Consider the following 27,191-nt stretch of genomic DNA (forward strand, 5'->3'; position numbering starts at 1 on the left):
AAACTAAACATAAAACTATGAGAATTACATGTTGTGTATTTAAAACAACCGCACTCTAGGCGGTTGTCTGCTAGCTTAATGTGAATGCTAATACATAATGGGAAATGCATATTTAACCAGGGGTGCGCAGAAGAGAAAATATGAAAAGTGCACTTGATTCAAGTGTCACTACGCATTTGCGTACCGAGCATTTTTTATTTTTATTTTTTTTGTGGGGGAACGGAGCGGTAGACGAGAGTCCAGTAGTGGTCTGTCATTCACGACTCACTCACTTAAATGAACAAATATTTTCTGTAAAATGGAATCAATTTATGAACTGATTCATTCCTCTCAGTTCAGCCGTAAGCCCCACGAAATACTGCCTTGCAAACGGCGCCACTCGCGGGGTGGTGACAGTAGCCAGGTTTACATGGAGACTTTTTTGTTATTCCGATTGAAGATCACTGGTCAACTATTTAAATGTGACATGAGCTATTCCGATTGGGTGTATAGGTGCACTACATTTCATTATGTGACATGCGCACATAGTCCTGCCTGAGAACTCGTCCCTCCCTTCCGTCGAATCCACCTGCTCACGGTGCGGACCGGGCTGGCCGAACACTCAGGGAGCCTGACTCGCCTGCCTCAAACTTGTTCCAGACACGTAAATCAAACATTGCCGTCTACTAAAAGTATGGATTAGGGCATATTTGGTTTTATATTAACGAGACCAGGAGTCCTCAGCTATATGCATTCACTACATGCCCATTCTGCTCATCTCACGTCACAAATACCTTCCTTTGCCAATGTTCGTAGATACCTTGTTTGTTTTTTGTTTGTCCGTGTTTTATCCTGTAGAAACCCCTTTAAATTTTCTATAAAATTCACCCCTTGCATTGATTGTGTGTGTTTGGGCTCGGAACGAAACCTCTAGGAAGTCTAGAACTCAAAGTTCCTAGAATGTAGCCACCTTCCGATAAGAGACTGATTATAAAGGTTTGTCGTCATTTCGCCTCAAGTTAAACTTGTAAAAATATGACGTGGTGCCCATCGTATCTATCAAATATCTTGATTTATAACTCTGTAATTTAAAATGACAATAATCCGGAAGTGACGCATGTGCGGCTTCCAACTCATCGTTTTCTTCTAAATTACGCACAATTTTTCCAAATCCAATAAACCCTACACTGTCATGTAATGTTGGTTTGACCGGACTGATTAGAATACACAATCTGACGAGAGTAGTGATTTCCAACCTTTATGGAGCCAATGCACGTATTTTACAATTGAAAAATCTCACGGCACATCAACAAACAAAAATGTCATTAAAAGTGGATACATTAATTATTGTATTTACTTCCTGCCATCTAATAGAAGACCATTCATTTGTTCTGTCTGTCACTATGCCTCACTGGCATAAATAGAGGAACAAAGATACATTATTTATTATAACTATACAACCCCAATTCCAATGAAGTTGGGACGTTGTGTTAAAAATAAATAAAACCGGAATACAATGCTTTGTAAATCATGTTCAACCTATATTTAATTAAATACGAAGACAATATATTTAATGTTCAAACCGATAAACTTTATTGTTTTTAGCAAATCATCATTAACTTTGAATTTTATGGCTGCAACACGTTCCAAAAACCTGGGACAGGTGGCAACAAAGAAAGTTGAGGAATGCTCATCAAACGCCTGTTTGGAACATCCCACAGTTGAACAAGCTAATTGGGAACAGGTGGGTCCCATGATTGGGTATAAAAGGAGCTTCCCTGAATTGCTCAGTCATTCACAAGTAAAGATGGGGCGAGGTTCACCTCTTTGTGAACAAGTGCGTGAGAAAATAGTCAAACAGTTTAAGGACAATGTTGCTCAACATACAATTGCAAGGAATTTAGGGATTTCATCATCTACGGTCCATAATATCATCAAAAGGTTCAGAGAATCTAGAGAAATCACTACATGTAAGCGACAAGGGTGAAAAACCAACATTGAATGCCCGTGGCCTTCGATCCCTCATGCTGCACTGCATCAAAAACCAACATCCGTGTGTAAAGGATATCACCACATTGGCTCATGAACACTTCAGAAACCAATGTCAGTAAATACAATTCGGCGCTACATCCGTAACTTCAACGTGAAACTCTACTATGCAAAGCAAAAGCCATTTATCAACAACACCCAGAAACGCCGCCGGCTTCTCTGGGCCCTAGCTCATCTAAGATGGACTGATGCAAAGTGGAAAAGTGTTCTGTGGTCCAACAAGTACACATTTCAAATTGTTTTTGGAAATTGTGGACGTCGTGTCCACCGGGCCAAAGAGGAAAAGAACCATCCGGTTTCCAGGTTACAAGCGGCACGCAATGAACTAGTTTTGAGCAATGGCATAAAAATATGTGGTCATATTCTGCAACAGCTGACATACGTCGTCTCCTCCGGGCCAAAGAGGAAAAGAACCATCCGCACTGTTATGGATGCAAAGTTCAAAAGTCAGCATCTGTGATGCTATGGGGCTGTGTTAGTGCCAATGGCATATGTAACTTACACATCTGTGAAGGCACCATTAAGGCTGAAAGGTACATGCAGGTTTTGGAGAAACATACGCTGCCATCCAAGCATCGTCTTTTTCATGCACGCCTCTGCTTATTTCAGCAAGACAATGCCAAACCACATTCTGCCATTTTACAACAGCGTGGCTTCGTCGTAAAAGAGTGCGGATACTAGACTGGCCTGCCTGCAGTCCAGACGTGTCTCTCATTGAAATTGTGTGGCACATTATGAAGCGTAAAATATGACAACATAGACCCCCGACTGTGGAACATCTGAAGCTGTACATCAAGCAAGAATGGGAAAGAATTCCACCTACAAAGCTTCAACAATTAGTGTCCTCAGTTCCCAAACATTTATTGAATGTTGTTAAAAGAAAAGGTGATGTAACACAGTGGTAAACATAACCCTGTTTTTATTTAACACAACGTCCCAACTTCATTGGAATTGGGGTTGTCATTTTTTAAGCAATTGAAGTACACAAGTATATACAGTCAACGAACAGGTCATTTAAATAGACACATTCCTTCATCTTGTGATCAGTTATCGTTTTTTTTTTTTCGGTGATCAGCCCAAAAAATCCTGATCATGTAAAAGCCTACTTATAAGTAGTTAAAAACAAGATCTCTTATCTTGAATGATTATCCTGTGGTGTGGGTTGTATTAAGAGTGATTTTTCTTCCCTGATCCCCTTGGAAAAATGTAGTAAATGGTAAACCAGTTGAATATTTACGACAAAGTCCTTACGTGTGGTCAACACCTATCTATCGATCCATCAATCGAGCAGTTATATGGCTTTCCAGCCATTCAGTTTTGGTCATGATAATTGTGATAGCAAATATTCATACTATTTCATTTGTATTTGGTAATTATATCTGATTGTTCTATCTTCTACATCTTGGTGGCATATAGTGTATATTCTCCACTCAAGCGCGGTCTTTTGTGCCTGACAAGTGCCCCAAGGCCACGGTAACAGGCTCCCCGGCGGGCTTTTTGTTGCCGCTATGAAAGCGCTCACTCTCCTGCGTGTCTGCTGGCAGGAAGTGGTCTACTACTTGGTGAAGTGGTGCTCGCTGCCATACGAGGACAGCACCTGGGAGCTGAAGGACGACGTAGATCAGAGCAAGATAGAGGAGTTTGAGCAACTGCAGGCGGCCAAGCCGGACTCCCGCAGGGTGGTGAGTGGAGTGTTTGTATCTAATAAAGGATACATATTTTTCAAAAATTTAAAACACACTCGGGTGTCTTGATAACATGTCTGTGGCATGATTTTTTTTTTTTCTTTTCAAAATAGCCCCAAGGATCGAGAATGTTTTGTGGGTGCGATTACATTTCTATAGTCAAGTTCCCATATCATTCATTTAATAGTATCTTAGAAGCATGACCTGCACAATAATTTGTCGCATTTTATTCAATTAATTACCAGTAATCCGTTTTGGTCAGGCGGCAGTATACAGCATACTTACTTTATCAAACTATTCAAACACAACAGTTTTTCCCATGTCGTCATTGTAAATCTTCGTAAAAAATTGAATTATACAATGCTTTCCCTGTAGGAGCGGCCTCCGGCCAATTTGTGGAAGAAGAGGGAGCAGTCGCGACACTACAGGAACGGCAACAGCCTCAGGGACTACCAGCTGGAGGGAGTCAACTGGCTGCTTTTCAACTGGTACAACAGGTCAGTTTCAAGCATCAGACCTAGGCCTGCATGATTATGGCAAAAATATTAATCACGATTATTTTGATCAATATTATAATCACAATTATTAATCACGATTATTTCTCATGTTAGGGAATTTATTTTATTGCACTACTTTTTAATAAACAATATGTTACAGTTTTCAGTTCAATTGGAATCTTTAAAAAAGAATAAATAATAATTACAAAAATAAATGTACCCAAAAAATTCTACTTTAGCAAGGGCTAACTGAAAAAATGTGCTATTACAAAGTGCAATCAGGAATTGCAAATTAATGGAGCCTAATACAGTTAATGCATACAAGACAATAACATTAGGCTGCAAGCGCCCACTTTTCATTTGAAAATCATGAGTAGAGTGAATTGTCAAGGACGGACGGGACGTCGCTGTTGTTCTGCTTGGCCATTGCTCAGTTGTGCACGGTCACAAACTCCAAAGAACTCGACAGTTATGATTTCCCTTTCTATTTAGTACCGGCGTTTTTTTTTTTTTTCTTTATTGCGGTTAGGCCAGCCGAAAAGTTGAAGTCAGGGAAGCTGCTACAACAATTGTTAATAGTGTCTTACAATGACCTGACACCACACCACCAACGTGCTGAGAGGTCCAACTTCACATAAAACCTTCATTTATTGCTACATTGGACATCAATGTCATCTTAGGCTTTTATTTTGAAGTTGGCACTGGAGCGAAGTGCCGGAGCTTAATGAAGCCTTAACCATGCATACACCCCCAGGTGGCTGGCTGATTAGGTTGCAGGCACTGCTGCAAATGAAGTACTTTTCATATGCAGCAGTGCCCGCATTTAAATAAATAAAAAAATAAACGCCAATAATTAGGCTGATTTAATCCTGGCAGCCAAAATCGCGATCACGTTTAAAATTTAATTGTGCAGCCCTAGTCAGACTGTTTATGTTGTATGGTAGGTGCTGCTGTTTTGGTTAGCAACATAGGTTTACCAATAGATCCAAAATGATGCGTTTGTAACAAAAAATAATCACTTTAGTGTTTTGTTTTGCTAAATATGGCAGCACAGTTGATAGTCTCATTGCTCCCTGCAACATTAAGATGGACACACACAACACTGTGGAGCAACCACGTCGCTAATTCTCTTTAATGTCACATAAGTTTCTTTAATTCTGCACAGGGAACTCATTCCCAACATGTGGTAAGTCCTTACACTTAGTTTCATCCAATAGACTGTTTACATTCTTTTGTAGGTCCTGCTATTTTTAGTTAGTAACAGTTTTTCCATTAAATCAAAACATTTTACCAAAAATTAACAACGTCCTGCGCCGTTAACCTACAGGGCGCCGGTGGAGATTCAGCTACTGTGGGTCGAAGTCGAAGACGAAGGAGAGGTGAAAGCACAGAGCCTAGAACTGAATGTGGGGACTTTGAATGTTGGGACTATGACAGCAAATGCTCGGAAGTTGGTTGACATGATGATTGGGAAAAAATTGGATATATTGGGTGTCCAGGAGATTAGGTGAAGAGGCAGTGAGGCAGAAAGTGTAGGGGCAGGGTTAAAATTATTTTACTATGGTGTCGATGGGAAAATAAATGGAGTAGGGGTGATTTTAAAGGAAGCGTTAGCTAAGAATGTCTTGCAGGTGAAAAGCGTCTAAGATCGAGTGATGAGGCTGAAACCTGAAATTGAGGGTTTTATGTTTAATGTAATTAGTAGCTATGCCCTGCAGGTAGGACCTAGAGGTGAAAGAAAATTTCTGAAAGGAGCTGGACGAAGTAGTTCTGAGCATCCCAGACAGAGCGAGAGAGAGTTGTGATTGGTGCAGATTGTAATGGACATGTTGGTGAAGGAAACGGGTGATGAAGAAGTGATGGGTACGTTCGGCATCCAGGTAAGGAACCTCGAGGGACAGATGGTGGTAGACTTTGCAAGAAGGATCGAAATAGCTATAGTGAACACTTTCTTTCAGAAGAGGCAGGAACATTGAATGACCTACAAGAGCGGAGGTAGAAGCACGCAGGTGGATTACATCTTGTGCAGACGATGTAATCTGAAGGGTGTACTGACTGTAATCAGAATCAGAATCATCTTTATTTGCCAAGTATGTCCAAAACACACAAGGAATTTGTCTCCGGTAGTTGGAGCCGCTCTAGTACAACAGACAGTCAATTTACAGAACACTTTGGAGACATAAAGACATTGACAAAAAACAATTGTGCAAAAAGATGCAGAGTCCTCTAGCACTTAAAGCAGTTCGAATGACTAATATTGCAATAGTCCGGTGCAATGACCATTGTGCAAAGGGCGCTGAGACTTCAAGGAGTGTATGCGGTTTAAAGTGACGAGTAGTGCGATCATCTGGGACAATGTTGGTTGTGCAAATGTTACAGATACTCCTCAATCAGTGTGCAAATGGAGCAGATGCTACTCTGGCATGAGTGGCCAGTATATGCAAATAGTGCAGCATGGCGAGACAACTACAGTGAGTGCACGAGTAATACATAATTGGCCCCACAGAAATGTGACAACGAACTCAACTAAAAACATTGCCATCTTATTGTAATGGAATTATAGGTTAGGTATTTAAGAAGTTGATCGCAAGAGGGAAGAAGCTGTTGGAATGTCTACTAGTTCTAGTTTGCGTTGATCGGTAGCGCCTACCTGAGGGAAGGAGCTGGAAGAGCTGGTGACCGGGGTGCAGACGGTCCGAGAGGATTTTGCACGCCCTTGTCTTAGTTCTGGCAGCGTGCAAGTCCTCAATGGTGGGTAGGGGGGTACCGACAATCCTTTCAGCAGTTTTGATTGTCCGTTGCAGTCGGAGTTTGTCCTTTTTTGTAGCAGCACCAAACCAGACTGTGTTGGAAGAACACAGGACTGATTCGATGACCGCTGTGTAGAACTGTCTCAGCAGCTGCGGTGGCAGGCCGTGCTTTCTCAGAAGCCGCAGGAAGTACATCCTCTGCTGGGCCTTTTTGAGGACGGAGTTGATGTTGGTCGCCCACTTCAGGTCCTGAGAGATTGTAATTCCCAGGAACTTGAAGGTCTCGACGGTTGACACAAGGCAGCTGGACAACGTGAGGGGCAGCTGTGGCGAAGGATGCCTCCTGAAGTCCACGATCATTTCTACCGTCTTGAGCGTGTTCAGCTCCAGGTTGTGTCGGCCGCACCACAGCTCCAGCCGCTCCGCTTCCTGTCGATATGCAGACTCGTCACCATCCTTGATGAGGCCGATGACAGTGGTGTCATCTGCAAACTTCAGGAGCTTGACAGTCGGGTTCGCTGAGGTGCAGTCGTTCGTGTAGAGAGAGAAGAGCAGCGGAGAGAGGACACAACCTTGGGGCGCCCCAGTGCTGATGCTGCGTGTGGATGAGGTGGCCTCCCCCAGCCTGACCTGCTGTGTCCTGCCCGTCAGAAAGCTGTAAATCCACTGGCAGATGGCAGGTGAGACGCTGAGCTGGAGAAGCTTGGTTGAAAGAAGTTCAGGGATGATGGTGTTGAACGCTGAGCTGAAGTCCACGAACAGGATCCTCGCGTAGGTCCCTGCGCTGTCGAGGTGTTCTAGGATGAAGTGCAGTCCCATGTTGACTGCATCATCCGCAGACCTGTTCGCTTGGTAGGCAAACTGCAGGGGGTCCAGCAGGGGACCTGTGACACTCTTGAGTTGGTCCAGCACGAGACGTTCAAAGGACTTCATGACCACAGATATCAAAGCGACAGGCCTGTAGTCATTCAGACCAGAGATTGCAGGTTTCTTGGGGACTGGAATGATGGTGGAGCGTTTGAAACAGGATGGAACTTCGCACATTTCCAAAGATCTGTTGAAGATCTGAGTGAAGACTGGAGCGAGCTGGTCCGCGCAGAATTTGAGGCAGGATGGGGACACATGGTCCGGTCCTGCCGCTTTGTTAATCTTCTGTTGTTTGAAGATGCGTCTCACATCCTGTTCATGGATGGTTAACGCAGAAGTCAGAGGTGTGGTTGTGGTCGCGGGTGCGGCCGGGTGGGTGTGTGGAGTGAAACTGTCCTTTTCAAATCTGCAATAGAAGGTATTCAAGTCGTTGGCTTGTGTGCTATTGTTCTCAGCTTGGGGGGATCGTCGCTTGTAATTAGTCAGCGATTGGAATGCATGCCAGACTGATTTAAAGTCGTTCGCTCTAAACTGTTTTTCCAACTTTGCTGCATAGATCCTCTTTGCAATGTTAATTTCTTTAGTAAGCTGGTTTCTAGCTCGATTATACAGGGCCCTGTCCCCGCTCTGATATGCATCTTCCTTAGCTTGGCGAAGCTGCTTATGTTTAGCAGTAAACCACGGCTTGTTGTTGTTGAATGTCCGAAATGATTTTGTTGGTACACAAACCTCTTCACAGAAACTGATATAGGATGCGACAGTGTCCGTATATTCATCCAGGCTGCCAGCTGAATTTTCAAAGACACTCCAGTCTAAACAGCTTTGAAGTTCCATCTTGGCTTCATTGGTCCACTTTTTGACTGTTTTCACTGTAGGCTTCGCACATTTAAGTTCTTGCTTGTACGTCGGTATTAAGTGAATTAAGCAGTGATCAGACGAGCCCAGGGCTGCACGGTATGCGTTTTGTACCGTAGTGTAGCAGTGGTCTAAAATATTATTTTCCCTGGTAGGACAGTCGATGTGCTGCTTGTATTTAGGGAGTTCGTGGTTGAGTTTAGCTTTGTTAAAGTCCCCGAGAATAATGAGGGGTGAGTCCGGGTGTTTTTTTTCAATTTCGTTGACTTGTTCGGCGAGCGTTAGCAATGCGGCGTTCATGTTAGCTTGCGTTGTAATATAGACTGCAGCCAGTATAAACAATGCAAACTCACGTGGGGAGTAGAATGGTTTACAGTTCAAAAACAGCGACTCCAAATGCGGGCTGCAGTGTGTGCTGAGCACCGTGACGTCCGTACACCATTTTTAGTTGAAATGGAGGCATATCCTGCCACCCTTCGTTTTCCCCGATGATTCCATGTCGCGGTCCGCTCGATGAATGTTGAAGCCGGGAAGCGTGACGGCGCCATCGGGTACAGCGTCGCAAAGCCAGGTCTCCGTGAAGCACATGGCCGCGGAACGTCCGAAGTCTTTACTGGTCTTTAACAGAAGATGAAGCTCGTCCATTTTGTTGGGTAGGGAGCGTACATTCGCGAGGTGGATCGACGGGAACGCCAATCTGTGTCCTCTCTTGCGGAGTTTCACCTGAATGCCGGCTCGTTTTCCTCTGTGGCGCCGCTTCCGCCTCCATGCGCCGAAAACCGCGGACGCCGCTCCGGTGAGTAACTCAGGGAAAAAACTGAGCGGATTTTCGAAAGTTGGTGACAGAAAGTCCGGAGTAGCCTCCTTGATGGTTAGCAGGTCTCCCCTTGTGTAAGTGAGTCGTGTAAGGTCTCCAAAGACGGACGAAAAACACAAAAACAAAGACAATACTAGAGAGCGCGTTACCGAGGCGACCACACTGGTAGGCGCCATCTTGATTTTATACATGGAGATCCGACGTAGGGCGAAGGTAGAGGTGGCAAAAGCCAAACAAGAGGTATATGATGACATGCATGCCAGGTTGGACACTAAAGAAGGAGAAAAAGATCAATACAGATTGGCCAGACAGAGAGGAAGAGATGTTAGGTTAGGGAAATTAAGGATAGAGATGGAAATGTTGACTGGTGGCAGTAGTGTGCTGGATAGATGGAAAGAATAGTTTGAGGAGTTGATGAATGAGGAAAATGAGAGAGGGAAAGAAGAGTGGAAGAGGCAAGTGTGGTGGACCAGGAAGTAGCAATGATTCAGGCATTAAAGAGGATGAAAAATGGAAAGGCAGTTGGTCCTGATGACATTCCTGTGGCGGTATGGAAGCATCTAGTCGAGGTGGCTGTTGATTTTTTTGACCAGCTGGTTCAACAGAATTCTAGCAGGTGAGAAGATGCCTGAGGAATGGAGGAAAGGTGTGCTGGAGCCCATTTTTAAAAACAAGGATTATGTACAGAGCTGTGGAAACTATTATAGAGAAATAAAGTTGATGAGCCACACAATGAAGTTATGGGAAAGAGTAGTGGAGGCTCGACTCAGGACAGAAGTGCGTATTTGCGAGCAACAGTATGGTTTCATGCCTTGAAAGAGTACCACAGATGCATTATTTGCCTTGAAGGTGTTGATGGAGAAGTACAGAGAAGGTCTGAAGGTGCTTCATTGTGTAGCTAGAGAAAGCCTATGACAGAGTACCCAGAGAGGAACTGTGGTACTGCATGCGGAAGTCTAGAGTGGCAGAGAAGTATGTTAGAATAGTCCAGGACATGTATGAGGGCAGCAGAACACTGGTGAGGTGTGCTGTAGGTGTGACAGATTACCATACTTTCACGACCATAGGGCGCACCGCATTACAAGGCGCAGTTTCAGTTACGGGGTCTATTTCTGTATTTAACACATACATAAGGCGCACTGTATTATTGGGCGCAGGCATGGTAAAACATACACTAGCTTAAAGCACACGGTATCATGCATGCACGCTGAAACAATGCTTTTAAAAAGGCAGCGGGAGCAAAACTGAGTTCGGTTGTACTTTATTGAAGTATTTAACAATGTACTCACGTTATTTTTTTGATCAATCCTCATCCACAAATCCATCAAAGTCCTCATCTTCTGTATCCGAAATGAACAGCTGGGCAAGTTCTCAATCAAACACGCCAGGTTCGTGTCAGTCTCGTTGCCGTGTGGCTCCTCCTCAGCTCTTTTACGAAAGCTCAAACAATAGTGCAAGCGGACACGTTAGCCCAAGCATCCACAATCCATTCACAAATTGTGGCGTAACTCGCCCGGCGCTGCCTCCTAGTCTTAGTGAAACTGTTCGCCAGCTGTCATCCATCGCTTCCACGCCTCTCGCAACTTCACTTTGAACGCCCTGTTTACACCGATGTCCAGCGGTTGGAGTTCCTTAGTCAAGCCTCCCAGGATGATGGCAAGCTTCCTCACTTGCTGCACACGGCAGAGTTATTGCACTCAGTCGAATGGTGACTTGAGACGCTTCTCCCGGCTGTTCTCTGCTCATTAATCCATTGCTCGAGTTGGTCTTCCAACTCGGGCCACCTCGCCTTGTTTCAGCGTTTTCTTTTTGGGTTTTTTCCGCGGAAACTCAGCTTCGTCTTCTTCACCCGGCGAAGCTCGTTTTCCTGCTTCCTCCACTTGCAAACCCTGGATTCGTTGATCTTGAATTCTCTCACGGCTGCTCGATTCCCATGTTCCTCCGCGTAACTGATAGCTTGCAGTTTAAACTGTTCTTCGTAAGCGTGTCTCTTCATAGGTGCCATTTTCGGGGGTTCAAACCCATGTTGTTTTGCACAATGCACACCCCGGCGCTATATACCCACTGAGGGCGTGGCTTTAGCGTCCTCCTTCGCGCACCCTTTACGTCCGCATGCTGTCCTCAGCCACGTCCGCTTTTCCTCTGTACAAGCAGCGTGTCGGCAGGAAATGCTCCCAGTCAGTCAAGCGGTCATAAAAAATAAAAAAGTCTGGCGGAGCGCTCATTGCACAACAACATTTATAGATGTTGGAACTCTGTACACACATAAGGCGTGCCGCATTATAAGGCGCCCCGTCCATTTTGGAGAAAATGTAAGACTTTTAAGTGCGCCTTATAGTCGTGAAAATACAGTAGTTTATGGTGGAGGTTGGACTGCATCAGGGATCAGCCCTGAGTCCCTTCCTGTTTGCAGTTGTGATGGATAGGCTGACAGATGAGGTTAGACTGGAGTCCCCGTGGACCATGATGTTTGCAGATAACATTGTGATCTGCAGTGAAAGCAGGGAGCAGGTGGACGAACAGTTAGAAAGGTGGAGGCATGCACTGGAAGGGAGAGGGATAAAGATTAGCCCAAGTAAAACAGCATATATTTGCATAAATGAAAGGGGTGGGTGGAGGGGGAAGAGTGAGGCTACAGGGAGATGAGATGGTGAGGGTGGAGGACTTTAAATACTTAAACAGTCCAGAGCAATGATGAGTATGGTCAGGAAGTGAAGAAACAGACAGTGGTGAGGCCGCCATGATGTACGGATTAGAGACAGTGGCACGGCCAAGGTTAGATTTTTTGGAGACAAAGTTAGAGAGAGCAGACTTTGATGGTTTGGACACATCCAGAGCAGAGAGAGTGAGTTTATTGGTAGAAGGGTGATGAGGATGGAGCTGCCAGGCAAGAGAGCTAGCGGAAGACCAAGGAGAAGGTTGATAGATGTAGTGAGACAAGACATGAGTGCAGTTATTGTTCGAGAGGAGGATGCAGGAGATAGGCTTACATGGAAAAGGATGACACGCTGTGGCGATCCCAAAGTGGAAAAGAAGAAGATACATTTAAACAGAAAACAATAGATTTAAGGTCATATTTAGCTAAATAAGGCTGCCCAGATAGTAGAAATATATTGCGCACCGTAGCTCCCCAGAACATAAACACAGGATCCACGCAACGTTGTGGAGCGACCCTATTTTGCTCATCCTTATTCACGTTTTGTAAGATAATCTTTAAAATTGTACGTAGAAGTCTTTTTATTTTTTTACAACGTGCAATAAGACTCCACACGTATACTTCATGTGACAGGCAGTTTATGTGGTTACGTAGGAGCTGCTGTTTTGGTTAGCAATGTTTTTTCCCATTCAAATGAAAGTTGCGCCAAATATTATGCATTCATGGTAGATAAGTAATGTTTAGCAAAATAAGTTGCCTAATTTGTAGAACTCTGCAGTGTACAAACCCCGTTTCGTTCATGGGCCAAGAGCATTTGATTCGTCTCGCTGTGCTAATTCTCAAAACAAATAAACCCTCAGAGGAACTGCTATACACACAAGCCCATAAACATTGGAACCCACACATTGTACAATAATAAACATTTGTTTCCATCATTGCTTCATTTTTTTTCCTTGAATTTAGTATTGCCTTCAGAGGACTTCATTAAAACTGAAATGACTCCTGATAGGAAAAAGGTTGATGTACATCTAGTTATGCAAGTGAGTATAGATTCAGATGCCTGATCATAAATATTGAATTACATTTCCTGTTGACAATTGCTGTGTTGTGTCCCTGCTCTCATTATTGGACTGCGGCATTTCCTCATTTACTCAACGGGCCTTTTCCCTTTTGACCTACCATCGAAAAAGGAGGCCGGGGCAATACACCTGATGTACACACACCATTATGCTTGCATTACATATGAGTGTGCAGGACTTTTGTGTGCCCACGCAGAGCGAGTCGTCAGCAGCAAAAAGGTGCTTGAGCAGCCAGTGGGATTATCAATGTGTTTCCCCTATCCTCTGGACAGCTGTGTAAATGCTACACAGATGAATCTTGTGATTATGCTCTTCTCTTTAGTCTTTTAATATCATTTGCTTTGTTGTTATTTTTAACTCCCTATGCGTTTTATTTTAAGTGCTTGAAAGCAGCACAATAATCCCAAACCCAGTCCCTAAACAGGTCACTTTTTCTTGTTGGGATGAGCACATTTCCTTTGATGATCAGTAAATGATCAGTAACTGTAATTGAATTAGTTCATTAAATGTATTATTATTGTCATTATTTTTATATAGGAAAATAGGAACCTGAATACAAAAAGTGCTAAAAGAGATCAATAAGGATTTTACATTATGCCCTTTAGACTAGTGCTATTTCAAATAAGAATTTATCAAATGCTAACATTTAGTAAACTAAGATACAGCAACCTGGATAAAACAAGCGTAAGGCAGATACATTTTTAGATAGAATAGATTTTACATTATGTCATTCAGTATTTTACTATTTTAAATGAGAATTGATGAAGAAACGAACAAGTTGGTATGCTAACATATAGTGAGATAGCAACCTGTATATAATAGGAGCTAAAAGGCAGCTCAATTAGATATTACTTTGCTCCCTGTCGAAGGGTACTCTTTCGAATGAGAATTGGTAATATGCTAAGATGACTCCAGTTGGTCTGTTAACTTATAGTGTAGCAAACGTGTTTGCCAGATCATTAGCAATTTTTACATCTTGCCCTGCATTCGGGTACCATTTTTAAAGAGAATGAGTAAAATGCTGTGATACCTACCAACCATGATAGTGGTTGGTAGTTTAACAGATAGCAACCTGAATAAAGAAAGCAGTATGGTACATGAATAACAGTTTTAGATCTTTTCTGGTAACTGGCCACTTTTTCAAATGTTAATTGATAGTGTTAACATGCTAACTAAAGACAGAGATATCAAAAAACTGCTCAGGCAGATCAATAAGGATTTTATTCCATGCCCTGTCGTCGGGTTTTGAATAATAATTGATCAAATGCTAACATGCGAGCAGTTAGAATGCTAGCAGTGTATCTGGTTTGTCTCATGTTTTTGTGATGTCCATATAAAATAAATAATGAGCGAACCTTTAGGAAGGTAGCAAAATGTGTACAAAACGTTCTGAGGTACATCAATGAGGATTTTACATCATACTCTGTAGTCTGGTACTATTTCAAATAAGAATTCATGCTAACATGCTCACAGTAAGTATGCAGAGAACCACCAAGTCTATAATTTTTCTCTGTCGTCCTTAGGCGAAACTGCATCTTGGCCGACGAGATGGGCCTAGGGAAGACGATCCAGTCCATCACCTTCCTCGAGGAGATCTACCGTGTGGGCATCAAGTCACCCTTCCTAATCATCGCCCCACTGTCCACCATCGCCAACTGGGAGCGTGAGTTCCGTACGTGGACGCGCCTGAACGTCATTGTGTACCACGGCAGCGTCATCAGCAGGCAGATGCTGCAGCAGTATGAGATGTACTCCAGGGATGCGCAGGTAATTGATGAGCATTGGTTAAGGCTATCATTTGCATACCAGACGGCTTGGAAACCAAACATTTTTACAGTTTTTTCCATACCTTTTTCAGTCAAAAGTAAACTAAAAACATGGCTGACAACCTGGATAAGTCAGGTTAGGATGTCAGATATCACCAATTTGCAACCCCAATTCCAATGAAGTTGGGACGTTGTGTTAAACATATATAAAAACAGAATACAATGACTGGCAAATCATGTTCAACCTATATTGAATTGAATACACTACAAAGACAAGATATTTAATGTTCTAACTGATAAACTTTGTTTTTCGCAAATAACCATTAACTTAGAATTTTATGGCTGCAACATGTTCCAAAAAAGCTGGGACAGGTGGCAAAAAAGACTGAGAAAATTGAGGAATGCTCATCAAACACCTGTTTGGAACATCCCACAGGTGAACAGGCTAATTGGGAACAGGTGGGTGCCATGATTGGGTATAAAAGGAGCTTCCCTGAATTGCTCAGTCATTCACAAGCAAGGACGGGGCGAGGTTCACCTCTTTGTGAACAGGTGCGTGAGAAAATAGTCGAACAGTTTAAGGACAATGTTCCTTAACATACAATTGCAAGGAATTTAGGGATTTCATCATCTACGGTCCATAATATCATCAAAAGGTTAAATCTGGAGAATCCACTGCATGCACGAAGCAAGGCCGAAAACCAACATTGAATGCTCGTGACCTTCGATCCCTCAGGCGGCACTGCATCAAAAACCGACATCAATGTGTAAAGGATATCACCACATGGGCTCAGGAACACTTCAGAAAACCAATTTCAGTAATACAGTTCAGCGCTACATCCGTAAGTGCAACTTGAAACTCTGCTATGCGAAGCAAAAGCCATTTATCAACATCACACAGAAACGCCGCCAGCTTCTCTGGGCCCGAGCTCATCTAAGATGGACTGATGCAAAGTAGAAAGATTTTCTGTGGTCCGACGAGTCCACATTTGAAATTGTTTTGGGAAATTGTGGAAGTCGTGTCCTCCGGGCCAAAGAGGAAAAGAACCATTCGGACTGTTATGGATGCAAATTTCAATAGCCAGCATCTGTGATGGTATGGGGCTGTGTTAGTGCAAATGCCATGGGTAACTTACACATCTGTGAAGGCACCATTAATGCTGAAAGGTACATACAGGTTTTGGAGAAACATATGCTGCCATCCAAGCAACATCTTTTTTTATGGATGCCCCTGCTTATTTCAGCAAGACAATGCCAAACCACATTCTGCACGTGTTACAACAGCGTGGCTTCATAGTAAAAGAGTGCGGTTACTGGACTGGCCTGCCTGCAGGCCAGACCTGTCTGCCATTGAAAATGTGTGGCGCATTATGAAGCGTAAAATACGACAACAGAGACCCCGGACATTTGAACAGCTGAAGCTGTACATCAAGCAAGAATGGGAAAGAATTCCACCGACAAAGCTTCAACAATTAGTGTCCTCAGTTCTCAAACGTTTATGGAATGTTTTTAAAAGAAAAGGTGATGTCACACAGTGGTAAACATGAACCTGTCCCAGCTTTTTTGGAACTTGTTGCAGCCATAAAATTCTAAATTAATGATTATTTGCTAAAAACAATACATTTTATCAGTTTGAAGATTAAATATATTGCCTTTGTAGTTTATTCAATTAAATATAGGTTAAACATGATTTGTAAATCATTGTATTCTGTTTTTATTTGTTTAACATAACGTCCCAACTTCATTGCAATGGGGGTTGTAGTAGGCACTCAGACTTTGAGCTGATATTCACTTTTACAAGTCGAATGTCATAAATGTTCCTGTTTTCTAGAATGTCAGAATGTCTTTATTCTTCACATACGCAGGTTAATTACCAGGATGTCAAAGCAACAGATAGCACTTCAGCACATCCAGCATAAGTCCTCCTTTCGCCAATCAGAAGCCGAAAAAGTCATTTCAGGGAAAGCTACATATACAGGGAAAAATATAAAAATCTGCAGTGTACAAACCTATATTGCCTTTCAACAGGGGTGGGCAACCTAATTTAATTAGACACGATTGAGAATCTAGATAACGCAAAAGAGAACAACAATAAAATCTGGTTATAAAAGGACATTACATTCCATTATTACATAAAGTTAAGGACAAAGAAAATAAATCATCATGTTAATTTTATTTTAAACCCATTTGCCCCCATTAAATAAGTAAAAAGCATTAAATCTGACGCAAAGAAAGGTAACATTTTGACTTGAACACCCGCAATGTTGATTTTTCATGAGGAGGGTTGACATGATGGAGCCCTGTATTCCGATTAAAATCAGGTTAGAAACCCAAACCAAATGAAAATGCTCCATATAAACACCTCAGTCGAAATAAACAGGTCAAATCCGAATGGAATTTCATTCGGTTTCACAAGGGTGGAATATTCCAAACCGATCTGAAGTAAATTTCCGTCATGTAAACCGTGAATCAAAATGGTCCCATCCTGTGCTCTGTCTGCGCGTGCTGTCTTGACGTAAATGCGCAGTGGCGTCATCGTTTACGCACGTAAATATGCCGGTTTACAATCAGAACTCATATGCAACAGAGATCTAGTTTTTACCCACTTATAACTTGTTTTTATCAAACTGTTGTTTTAATATGTGTAAAAACAATCCCAACTACTGCGCTAAATAGACGACTGACCTCCAGTTTAATAAATTACTGTTGGCAGACTGGGGTGGTGGTCCCGGAAGGGGGACCGGAGGGTGTGTTCCAACTACAGGGGGATCACACTCCTCAGCCTCCCTGGTAAGGCTGCTCGTCACCGATTCTGTTCATACATTTTATGGACAGAATTTCAAGGTCACAGCCGAGGTGTAGAGGGGGTCCGGTTTGGTGGCCTCACTACTGCATCTCTGCTTTTTGCAGATGATGTAGTTCTGTTGGCTTCATCAAGCCTCTCATTGGTCCAGTTTGCAGCCGAGTGTGAAGCGGCTGGGATGAGAATCAGCACCCCCAAATCTGAGACCATGGTCCTCAGTCAGAAAAGGGTGGCGTGCCCTCTTCAGGTTGGGGATGAGATCCTGCCCCAAGTGGAGGAGTGCAAGTATCTTGGGGTCTTGTTCACGAGTGAGGGAAGAATGGAACGAGAGATCGACAGCCAGATCGGTGCTGCGTCTGCAGCGATGCAGACTTTGTATCGAGCCGTTGTTGTAAAGAAGGAGCTAAGCCGAAAGGCGAATCTCTCAATTTACTGGTCAATCTACGTTCCTACCCTCACCTATGGTCACAAGCTGTGGGTCGTGACCGAAAGAACAAGATCCCGGATACAAGCGGCCGAAATTAGTTTCATCCGCAGGGTGTCCGGGCTCTCCCTTAGAGATAGGGTTAGAAGCTCGGTCATCCGGGAGGATCTCAGAGTAGAGTCGCTGCTCCTCCAGATCGAGAGGAGCCAGATGAGGTGGCTGGGGCATCTGATTTGAATGCCTCCCAGACGCCTCCCTGGTGAGGTTTTCCAGGCACGTCCCACCGGGAGGAGACCCCGGGGATGACCCAGGACACGCTGGAGAAACTGTCATTCGCCTGGCCTGGGAATGCCTCGTGATTCCCCCCGGTAGAGCTGGATGAAGTGCCTGGGGAGAGGGAAGTCTGGGCGTCCCTGCTAAAGCTATTGCCCTGCGACCCGACCTCGGATAAGCGGTAGAAAATGGATGGATGGATAACATCTATCTGCGCATGTCATATGGCTGTTTCAATTAAATGTAGTGCACATGTATAGAGCAGATCAGACTACATCACATCACACGTAAACAGTTGACCAGAGATCTTCAGTCGGAATGGTTTCAATCGAAATGACAAAAAAGTCTGCATGTAAACCTGGCTATGGTGTGACTGAAATTAATTTCTTCGGGCTTCTGATTGGCTTAAATTAACCTTTGGTTACCAACTACCAATTACTAACTGTTGTTTTGACATGCACTGTCATCACCAACGTGTAAAAAAGTTTTGTTGTTTGAAATGACCCCCCCCGTGTCAGACTCACAGTCGATAGGTTCTCTTGTTCAAATCTCAGGATTTTCTGTGTGGAGTTTGGCTGTGCTTGTGTGTTTTTTTTCTCCAGGTACACTGGCTTCCTACCACATTCCAAAAACATGCATTTAAAAGTAATTGAAGACTCAAAATTGTCCATAGGTGTGAAAGTTAGTGTGAATGGTTGTTAGTTTATACTGTATGTGTCCTGCAACCAGTCTTGAGTGGAGGAAGGTGATTATGTTGCTGACACACTTAAAACTGACACTTCTCCAGCATTTAGTGAGCTGTTAAGTTGTCAGTCATTTGTGGGCTTAGCATTCCCGAGAACAGTGAAGAAAAGATGCAGTGGAGCAGAGCAAAGCCGCCACCTCACTGTGATGTCAGCGCAGCCTCTGAGGCAGGGAGCGCTCTGTCAGCGCCTCTCGGGCTTGTCTGTTGTGCAAGGAGGCTGATGTATAATCGAGTGGGCCTCCAGAGGTCCGTTGTCAAGGCGATGGTAACAGATGCAGAGGCGGAGTGAATCGATGCTTACTCGTACGCGCTGACAAACAAACAATCCTGTGGGTGGGAGGAGGATGGGTGGGGGGTTAAGGCTCTCCTCAGGCGAAATAGAATTGAAATGTGTCAAATTAGTTTTAAACTTAAAGGGTTGACTGCTCCTGTCTAATGTGTTCTTTTGTTGCTTTTTGAAGGGACGCGTGTTGCGAGGCGCCTACAAGTTTCAGGCGGTCATCACCACGTTCGAGATGATCCTGGGGGGCTGCCCTGAGCTCAATGCCATTGAGTGGCGCTGCGTCATCATTGACGAGGCGCACCGCCTCAAAAACAAGAACTGCAAGCTGCTGGAAGGCTTCAAGCTAATGAGCCTGGTACGCCCACCTTTCAGTGGTGCTTTCTTCATGTTATATGTTACATGTGACATTGGTCACAAAAGACAAATGCTTTCAGCTCCTGCTCGGCACAATAATTCGACAATTGGTATAAGAAAATTAAGATTGCCCTACTCACCTGACCTTGCCTGGCCTCTTATGCAAATTAACTGATCAGTACAATATAGCTAACTCAACAATAACAATTTGAATTACAATTTTATTGTATTTTTTGGTGCAAGATCATTTTGATTCAGTCATTGAAAAGGTAGCTCTCAAGGCAAAAAAAGTGTGGCCACCCCTGCCCGACACCCTCGACCCCTACCACCGACTATCTTATAGAAATTAGCCACACGGTTATTTGTTTGGTAAGCGCATCTCTGTCCGGGCTGCTCAGTACAATACAACTAAGTCATACCGATGAGTGTAATCTCTCTAACCTTCGCGGCTTTGTTTCTGTTTTTTTTCTTCAGGAGCACAAGGTCCTACTGACGGGCACTCCTCTCCAAAACACAGTGGAGGAACTCTTCAGCCTGCTGCACTTCCTGGAGCCGGCACGTTTCCCATCAGAGAACACCTTCATGCAGGAGTTTGGAGACCTCAAGACTGAAGAACAGGTGATCCCGGAATTGAGTGTCCTAACAAAATGTCTCTCTGGCAAACGTGACCACTTTGATTTTAAAGGTCCTATATTTTGGCTATTTAGACCTCCATAGAGTAACTCTCTAACATGGACTTGTTGTGCCCAGAAAAGGCCCCTCTGACAGCTACTTCAGTTAACTCTTATTTGGCTAAGACGTGTTTATTATGACCGGGCTGGCTCGGGAGCGGAGAGGTAGGTGAAGATCTTCGCTAATGAGGAATTCGAATGACCGGATTTCATGCCTGCCGGCAGAAAAACGTCTGGGAATCAGGAATACGTGGACGATTTCAATTCATATTTTACGTTTACTGAGGCACAATAGATGGTAAATGGACTGCACTTATATAGCCCTTTATCTATGCTATCACAGTGCCCAAAGCGCTTTAGAAAGCATCACATTCACCCACTCACACGCGCATTCATACACCAATGGGCGGCGACTGCCATGCAAGGTGCTGCCAGGCCTACTGGGAGCAAATTAGGGTTCAGTGTCTTGCCTAAGGATACTTCGACATGGGGACAGTTGGAGCTGGGATTTCTACCCTTCGGACCCTTCACTGGATGACCCTCTCTACCTACTGAGCCACAGCCGCCCGATAGAGCCAATATTACATCCCAAATACTATAAAAAGTTGGTTTGGTAAAATACGGCACCTATTAACAGCGCTCCACGTAGACTTGAATGCAAAGCTTTTGTGTAACTGGGCCACGGTGTCATTTTGCACAACACGCACACACGCACACACCCCTGACGTGATGGATTGTGATAATAGATAGGTGACTAAATGCCACTCATTCTTGGACTGTGTGTCAGCACAGTGACTCCAAATGGAACGAAAGCTGGAAGTAGCAATGAATGATCTTACTGTAAATAATAGACTTTACACAATCAGGATTTTTGGGACCGATCAGCGAGTTTTAAAAAACGATAACCGATCCGATCACAAGAGGGAGGAATGTGTCTATTTAAATGGCCTGTTCATTTACTGTATATACTTGTGTACTTAATTGCTCAAAAAAATATATTTACAATAAATAATGTACCTTTTTTCCTCTATTTATGCCAGTGAGCCATAGTGACAGACAGAACAAATGAATGGTCTTCTATTAGATGGCATGAAGTAAATACAGTAACCTATCGACTTTTTGTGACATTTTTGTTTGTTGGTGTGCCGTGAGATTTTGTTATTGTAAAATATGTTCCTTGGCTCCATAAAGATTGGAAATCACTGCTCTCGTCAGATCGTGTATTCTAATCAGTCAGGTCAAACCAACATCCATCCATCCATTTTGTGAGCCGCTTCTCCTCACTAGGGTCGCGGGCGTGCTGGAGCCTATCCCAGCTGTCATCGGGCAGGAGGCGGGGTACACCCTTAACTGGTTGCCAGCCAATCGCAGGGCACATACAAACAAACAACCATTCGCACTCACAGTCACACCTACAGGCAATTGAAAGTCTCCAATTAATGCATGTTTTTGTGATGTGGGATGAAACCGGAGTGCCCGGAGAAAACCCACGCAGGCACGGGGAGAACATGCAAACTCCACACAGGCGGGGCCGGGGATTGAACCCTGGTCCTCAGAACTGTGAGGCTGACGCTCTAACCAGTCGGCCACTGTGCGAGTTTACGTGATGTTTTTCAATGTCTCATCAAATATCATATCTCAAAGTTGTCATCTTTTTTTGGGTGGGGGGGGCAACAGGTGCAGAAACTACAGGCCATCTTGAAACCGATGATGTTGCGGCGCTTGAAGGAGGACGTGGAAAAGAAGCTGGCGCCCAAGGAGGAGACCATCATCGAGGTGGAGCTCACCAACATCCAGAAGAAGTACTACCGCGCTATCCTGGAGAAGAACTTCTCCTTCCTGGCCAAGGGAGCGGGCCAGGCCAACATGCCCAACCTGGTCAACACCATGATGGAGCTCAGGAAGTGCTGCAACCACCCCTACCTCATCAAAGGTAGGACTGGACGCCATAAAGGAGACTTTGGGAGTTCTAAGTGCACATGGGTCATGTGACTAATGCTGTCTGTGTTCTTTTCAGGGGCAGAAGAGAAGATCTTGGAGGACTTCAGGGAAGTGTATAGCCCAGCTGCCTTGGACTTCCACCTCCAAGCCATGGTGCAGTCTGCCGGCAAACTGGTTCTCATCGACAAACTACTGCCCAAGATGAAGGCCGGTGGCCACAAGGTGCTCATTTTCTCCCAAATGGTGCGCTGCCTGGACATCTTGGAAGACTACCTCATTCAAAGAAGGTACTTATCAGAATCAAGGTCCCACAGGAGACTTGACCTAGACCACAACTTTAAAGGAGACATGCTATCAGGGCTATAGAGTGTGACCAATTTGGTTCACATGCGCCTTAATTTATCAGTGGTGTGCCTAAAAAGAAAAAGCGGTTGCACAGGTACGCCTAGCCATTTGAAGGAGAAAGAAAAATCTCAGCGAGTTAGAAAGCGGGCACACATTAAACCCATCGTGGTTTAAACCAATCAGAGATAGTGAAGGTCAGGACTCCCCTCTTATTGGCCATGGTCGTGTGCGTGCGTGTTTGAAATGTGCGTGTTGCAGTCAGACAGAGCTGCTAGCAAGCTAAGTTTTCCGACGGCGAGGATGTACCTGTACAATTACAGAAAGTTGAGCGGCATAAATTGGATTCGTTCCAAAGCTTAATGCCACAGCGACGATGTGGGAAGTGAGTGTTTTATTTATATATTTTTTTACTTATCTGAGATATTTTATTCATTGTTCTACATTTCAATCCCAATGTTTAATATTCTTGAGAATTAAGTTATTTGAGCTTAAAAGGATGTACATGAATTATTATGCTCTAATATCATAATGTCAGTGGCATAAAAAATCATCATCATCATCAATACTATTGTTTATTGTAATAGTTTCTGTGAAAATATACCGTCCTAACAAAATTTAGCGTGAGTGGCCTAGTTGGATCATCAGCTTTAGAGTGGAAATAGCCACGGAAAAGAAAAGAAAGACCGACAACTTCTTTGTGAAGAATGTTAAGTTAAGGCCTGATTCATCCAAAAGTCCAAACGCTCTGACACATAACTCTTTACGCACCAACACTTTTCAGTAAGTTACCCCTCTTATGGAATTGTGCTTTAAATACAGAAGTTTATGTTGACCAGATTGCTAATTATTTACCAGCCAATATTGCCTAAAAAGACAGTCAGCTATTTTTTTATTTTTTTAAAGAGTGATCCTGTAAAACTGTGATGTTGCATGTGATGCAGTCGAAAATTTGGATGCACTTAACTTTTGTTCACACCCAAGAAAAAAATGTGCAACCAGTGCAAAAAGTTAGTCATTTGCAGGGCTGTGCAATTTATATATTTTTTTCACAATTTAAAACTGTTCCCAAGTGTCCTAATAAATGGTCTCGGACATGCCTCCATCAAGCCAAACGTTTGACAGGAGAGGAATTCCGTGTAGTCCTAAATGATCTTCACCCAGCCTAGTTTCGAGTTTATGGGCGGAAAACTTGGTGTAGGGGCAGTAACAAAATTCAGAACAACTTGCTCACTGACACGTTCACATAAATGGGCAACTCAAGAAAAAATTAATCTGGTTGTTTAATTTTCCAGCGGCACGGTGGACGACTGGTTAGCATATCTCTGTCTCACAGTTCTGTGGACCTGGGTTTAAATCCGTCCTCGCCTGTGTGGCGTTTGCATGTTCTCCCCGTGCCTGCGTGGGTATTCTCCGGGTACTCCAGTTTCCTCCCACATCTCCAAAACAATCATCGTAGGTTAATTGAAAACTCTAAATTGCCCGTAGGTGTGAATGTGAGTGCGAAAGGTTGTTTGTTTATATGTTCCCTGCGATTGGCTGGTGACCAGTTCAGGGTGTACCCCGCCTCTCGCCCAGAGTCTGCTGGGATAGCTCACCCGCGACCCTAGTGAGGATAAGCGGTACGGAAAATGGATGGATGGGTGTTTAATTTTACAGTTAATTGATGGACAGGCACTCCAGAGACCAAACTATTTGTATACGAGTGTCAATTTTCCAAAATATGTCCCCCTAACATCATCCCCTGTCTCTCCAGGTACTTGTACGAACGGATAGACGGTCGTGTTCGTGGGAACCTGCGGCAGGCGGCCATCGACCGCTTCAGCAAGCCTGACTCAGATCGCTTCGTATTCCTGCTGTGTACACGGGCTGGTGGCCTGGGCATCAACCTGACGGCGGCGGACACCTGCATTATCTTTGACTCAGACTGGAACCCACAGAACGACCTCCAGGTAACGTATGCATGGACTTGTGAAAAGATTGAATGTCAAATCAAAACCTTTAAGCCAGGGGTTTTCAAACTCTTTGCGTCCAGCGACCATTATAGGGGCAAAATTGCAAAAAAAAAAAAAAGTATCAGGTCATATGAATGAAAACGTTTCCTATTGTCGAGAAAAATGTATTTTACAATTTCACATTCATGTTTTTTAGAAAAAAGATTTGAGTGATAATTTCTTTAGAAAAAAAAAATCTTTACAATACCTTATTCTTGTAATATTATGTCTCGCATTCTTAAAAAGACGCCTTAATGATCTAATAAAAAATAGGACCATATTCCTTTAATAATACGCCTTCTGTTTATGCAGGAATGTCAGAATTACGTGATATGTCACAATCATATTAGAGCGTTCAATTAACACAAAGGTAAGGAGGAATTATTGGTGTATTATGTTTGTTTTATTGCCATATAGTAGTGTTTTTAATTATACGTCATATGTTGTTTTGCAACTTATTTTGCGGACCCTCAAGCTTTGGCTCGCAGACCCATACCCCAAGTTTGAGAACCACTTTAAGCATTATTAATGTGTTGCACTCCCATATTTGCACAGGCACAGGCGCGCTGCCACCGCATCGGTCAGAACAAGGCGGTGAAGGTGTACCGCCTGATCACCAGGAACTCGTACGAGAGGGAGATGTTTGACCGCGCCAGCCTCAAACTCGGTTTGGACAAAGCTGTGTTACAGAGCATGAGTGGCCGCGACAACAGCCTGGGAGGAGGCGGCGCTGGTGGAGCAGGAGGCACTGGGGGAGGGGTGAGTTGTGAGAGTTTTATTTTTATATATTTTGAATCATGAATGGAGAATAATTAAGTCTTTGGTTTAGAGTGAACACCAAAACATAATTTTGTTTTATTTTATTTCATTTAACTTAATTTCATTTTATTTTATACCTTTTTTTTTAACCTGTCCTGTTCGGCTACTTATTCATGGTGTATGATGGTGTAACTTTATGCCTCATTTGACTTATTTAGTCAAGAGCTTTTATCAAGTTTATTTTTCAAACCTCTGAGCTACTTCGTCAAGGAGTATTGTGGATCATCATGCAGTTTGTATTTAGATTGCTATTTATTGGAACTGGAGTTGAACAAAAAGAGCAGCAAACAACAAAACCATAACAACACTATAAGACAGCAATAACTTTACATAGACATTAGATTTGATCCATATGTGAATTGGGAAGGCTACACCCTGTGAGGAAGGGAGCAAATAGAACAAGAGCAGTACCAAAAGATTTGTTTTCAGACATTGACTTTGGCTTAAACATTTGCAGTTCAATTCTACAAACTCTGAGTACCGTAATTTCTCGTGTATAATGTGCACGCATGTATAATACGCACCCCCAAAGTTGACCTAAAAAATTTGAAAACCCTTCAACCTATGTATCATGCATTTTTACAATGCATGATTTTGCTTCTACCCATATGATCAAAACATGAAGTATTTTTGCATTTTGTTAGTTTTTTCAAATAATTATTCTGAAGTTAAGCACTTTATTTGAACACATAATTTATTTTTATTTACTTGCTCTTATTTTGAAATTCAACACAGCCCTACTTTTATTTTGTAAATGAGAAATCACACAGTTGTGCTCATATGTTTGATTACCCAGGCAGAATTTGTAAGATGTGTACAATTCTTTAAAGAAAACATGGAAAAGGCGAAACACATTTAATTTTATTTTAATGGATTCAAATTAAGCTGTCAAGCATTTCAGAAAAGCATTATTATTAAACAAAACATAACCATAAAGAAATAAATGATGGTTATTGTTCAGTCATCAGTCGTATTTAAAAATAAATAAATAAAAATAATTTTATATATATATCTATACATATATCCATCCATCCATTTTCTGAGCCGCTTCTTCTCACTAGGGTCGTGGGCATGCTGGAGCCTATCCCAGCTATCATCGGGCAGGAGGCTGGGTACACCCTGAAGTGGTTGCCAGCCAATCACAGGGCACAAAGAAACAAACAACCATTCGCACTCACATTCACACCCACGGGAAATTCAGAGTATATATGTATGTATGTATGTATGTATATATATATATATATATATATATATATATATATGTATGTATGTATATATGTGTATGTATATATATGTGTATATATATGTGTGTATATATATATGTATATATATATATATATATACATACATATATTACAAATTCTGCCTGGGTATGTAAACTTAGGAGCACAATTGTACATATATGCAGTCATATGTACCCCTGTCATATTGGAATGAAAGTGTAGGCTACACCTTTTTCATAACCTCTATGTGCCATATTAGAATGAAAGTGTCCAACTTTTGCATAACCTCTAGGGGGCTGTGGCATGTTGGAATTAAAGT

At 43.0% G+C, this 27,191-nt stretch overlaps 1 protein-coding gene across 1 annotated transcript in view; it reads left to right on the top strand.

The window, feature by feature from the left end:
- The window catches only part of chd9 (chromodomain helicase DNA binding protein 9), a 154,312-nt gene that overhangs the window by 97,721 nt on the left and 29,400 nt on the right, over window positions 1-27,191 (top strand). Inside the window, 9 exon segments of the mRNA XM_061668941.1 lie at window positions 3,573-3,710; window positions 4,089-4,210; window positions 14,758-15,001; window positions 19,707-19,883; window positions 20,357-20,500; window positions 22,231-22,486; window positions 22,571-22,781; window positions 24,593-24,788; window positions 25,386-25,589. Coding sequence (XP_061524925.1) covers window positions 3,573-3,710; window positions 4,089-4,210; window positions 14,758-15,001; window positions 19,707-19,883; window positions 20,357-20,500; window positions 22,231-22,486; window positions 22,571-22,781; window positions 24,593-24,788; window positions 25,386-25,589 — 1,692 coding nt within the window.

This window comes from Phycodurus eques, chromosome 2, assembly GCF_024500275.1.
Source record: "Phycodurus eques isolate BA_2022a chromosome 2, UOR_Pequ_1.1, whole genome shotgun sequence".
NCBI classification, from domain to species: Eukaryota; Metazoa; Chordata; class Actinopteri; order Syngnathiformes; family Syngnathidae; genus Phycodurus; species Phycodurus eques.